The 2,187-nt window shown below is 37.5% G+C and overlaps 2 protein-coding genes across 2 annotated transcripts in view; one reads left to right on the top strand and one right to left on the bottom strand.

Annotated features, from left to right (window-relative positions):
* The window catches only part of KAT3 (potassium channel protein), a 5,921-nt gene that overhangs the window by 1,422 nt on the left and 2,312 nt on the right, over window positions 1-2,187 (bottom strand). The window contains exons 3-7 of the mRNA XM_021420625.1: window positions 1,747-1,908; window positions 1,524-1,581; window positions 1,120-1,437; window positions 540-779; window positions 96-194 (exon numbers count right to left, since the gene is read on the bottom strand). Of these exons, the coding sequence (XP_021276300.1) occupies window positions 96-194; window positions 540-779; window positions 1,120-1,437; window positions 1,524-1,581; window positions 1,747-1,908 (877 nt within the window). The remainder of the gene's footprint in view (window positions 1-95; window positions 195-539; window positions 780-1,119; window positions 1,438-1,523; window positions 1,582-1,746; window positions 1,909-2,187) is intronic.
* LOC110411190 (polyamine-modulated factor 1-binding protein) overlaps window positions 1-2,187 on the top strand; it is a 7,159-nt gene that overhangs the window by 4,482 nt on the left and 490 nt on the right. The window lies entirely within an intron of this gene.

Below are 2,187 nucleotides of genomic sequence, written 5' to 3'. Positions count from 1 at the left end.
TGTATGTGAGCACATCCTGCAATTTCAGAGAGTTTAGATTCTGCATCTGAGGTTAAATAGAAGGCTTAAAAATTTGACTAGGAATGATGCTATACCACTGCTCCAGATACTAGAATGTAGAAGTCTGTGGGTATCTCATTTGGTAAAATAATTTCAACCTTCGGAGGAAAATATTCAGCTTTCATCTCTGTTACCTGTAAGAAGAATTTATTATGAAACACTGCTTATGATAGATATCTATGGCGATTAAAGTTTTGTTTTAACATAGTATTTCTATAGTAAGGTGGGCAGTTTTTGATTACAAATTACTTTTTGGGTGACTTAATGACTAAAAATCCACTGTCATATATTGGAACCTAATTTGGTTAGGGTGAAGTATATATTTTTTTTTTTGCTTCTTAGGTGGATGAGGCATCACCTCAATGGTAGCCCACACCACAGACCAAATGGAAGGCTTCAGATTTGAATCCTGCATAAAACTACATGCATACATACATACATACATACATATATATATATAAAGAAGGAAATATTATTACCAGCTGAGAAACAAGATCTTCAGAGACTCCTTTGAATAGGTAGGTTTTTTCAACAGTATTGCGGAAGAGGTGCTGGGAAATGCTTGATCTTATTGCCTTGGGCAGGTCCTGAAGCACTTCTTCTTGCTGTAACTCTGCTGTCTTGAACTTGAGTTGCATGTGTGACAGCATTTGTTCTCTCATCCCATCGGGAAGTCTATTTTTGCTTGCGTAACGCAATAACTCATTGATGGCATCTCTCTGTCAAGACATGATCCTAGTTATGGTCTATTTGATATGTTTGGATTAAAATGCAAATGTGAAGTAGCACTCCAACATCATGCAAGGTCTAAAATACATACGTGAAATTTGACTAGCATTAAGCTACCTGAATCTCTATACTGAAGAAGGTAGAATCATATCAATCTAAAAAACATTAGGATTACATAGAGACTGTCTCTAGGACCAACAAAGCAAGAAGTTATCAATCTATTTCTTGGTTCATCAAGTACTTTATGCTCTGCTAATCTTGTATGCTATTGTTGGCTATGAGATGGAATATGTTCTTTGAAAATGAATGGAGAGAAGAAGAGAGAATCACCATGGCAAAGGTCCTGACTGCAGCATGGACAATGAGATTTGTCATGTTACCAATTATGTAGGAAGTGAGGCCAATATTGAAGAGCATATAAATCATGTTAAAAACCTTCTCTCCCGTATTCACTGCATGCAAGTCTCCATAGCCAACTGTGGTGAGAGTGACAATTGACCAGTAAATGGAATAGGTGTAGCCTACCCAGATACTTTTGTGCTTAAAATCTTCAACCTCGCTTCCAATCCATGTCTTAGCTGGTGTTCTGTGGTGTGCAGCCAGCCAGTAATAGAAGCAACCAGCTGAGTGCACTGCAAATACCGTAACCTGCCATTGAGCAGAAATCAAATTTACTTGTAAATGTTTGGTTGGGGATGGAGAGTAGGAAAGTAGGAATAGAATATGATGCTTACACAGACTAGTTTAAGGAGTCTTGTCCAAAAGTAGCTAAACCGTGTGTCCTTTTCTAACCTATCAAAAATGACTTCAAATTAGATAAGATAGTATTTGTGTTCAATCCCCCTTTGTCTATCTCTTGAAGTTTGAAGGAATGTAGCATATCCAGGAGAGCGAGAGGGTAGAATGAGGCTTGCTTAAAAGAATACTGTGTGGTTGTTAAATTAGACATTGGTTTACCTTTTGAAGAGTTCACTAACACGCCAGAGACGCCATAGACGAAGCAAGTTGAGGAAACTGAAGACCTCACCAGCATGCCATTTGCCAGTGAAGATTCTGTATATGAACTGGAATGGCAGAGTAGATGCTACATCCATAAAGAACCAGAACCTTGTCACATACCTGTAAGAACAAAATTTTGTTCAGATCTCAGAACGCATGTTTTTGCAATTATTAAACATTCACACTCATAAATCTTTAGGTTGGGATAAAATTAATACTTTAGAACTTTAGAAATCATTTCATGCACGTGAGATTACTTGGTATAAATCTCCACATTTTGTCTTATGACAGTTCAAGCCAAATCTATGCCTTCATTTCTTTGGTGGGCTTATTCGGCAGTTTTCAGCCTTCTAAGTTTGGGTTTTAAACTCTCTCGAGGCACATTTGATTTATGGACCA

This window comes from Theobroma umbraticum, unplaced genomic scaffold, assembly GCF_002168275.2.
Source record: "Theobroma umbraticum cultivar Fairchild unplaced genomic scaffold, ASM216827v3 scaffold_56.0, whole genome shotgun sequence".
Lineage (NCBI taxonomy): Eukaryota > Viridiplantae > Streptophyta > Magnoliopsida > Malvales > Malvaceae > Theobroma > Theobroma umbraticum.
The sequence above is the reverse complement of the archived record's forward strand: the minus strand, read 5'-3'. Positions and strand labels throughout refer to the sequence as shown.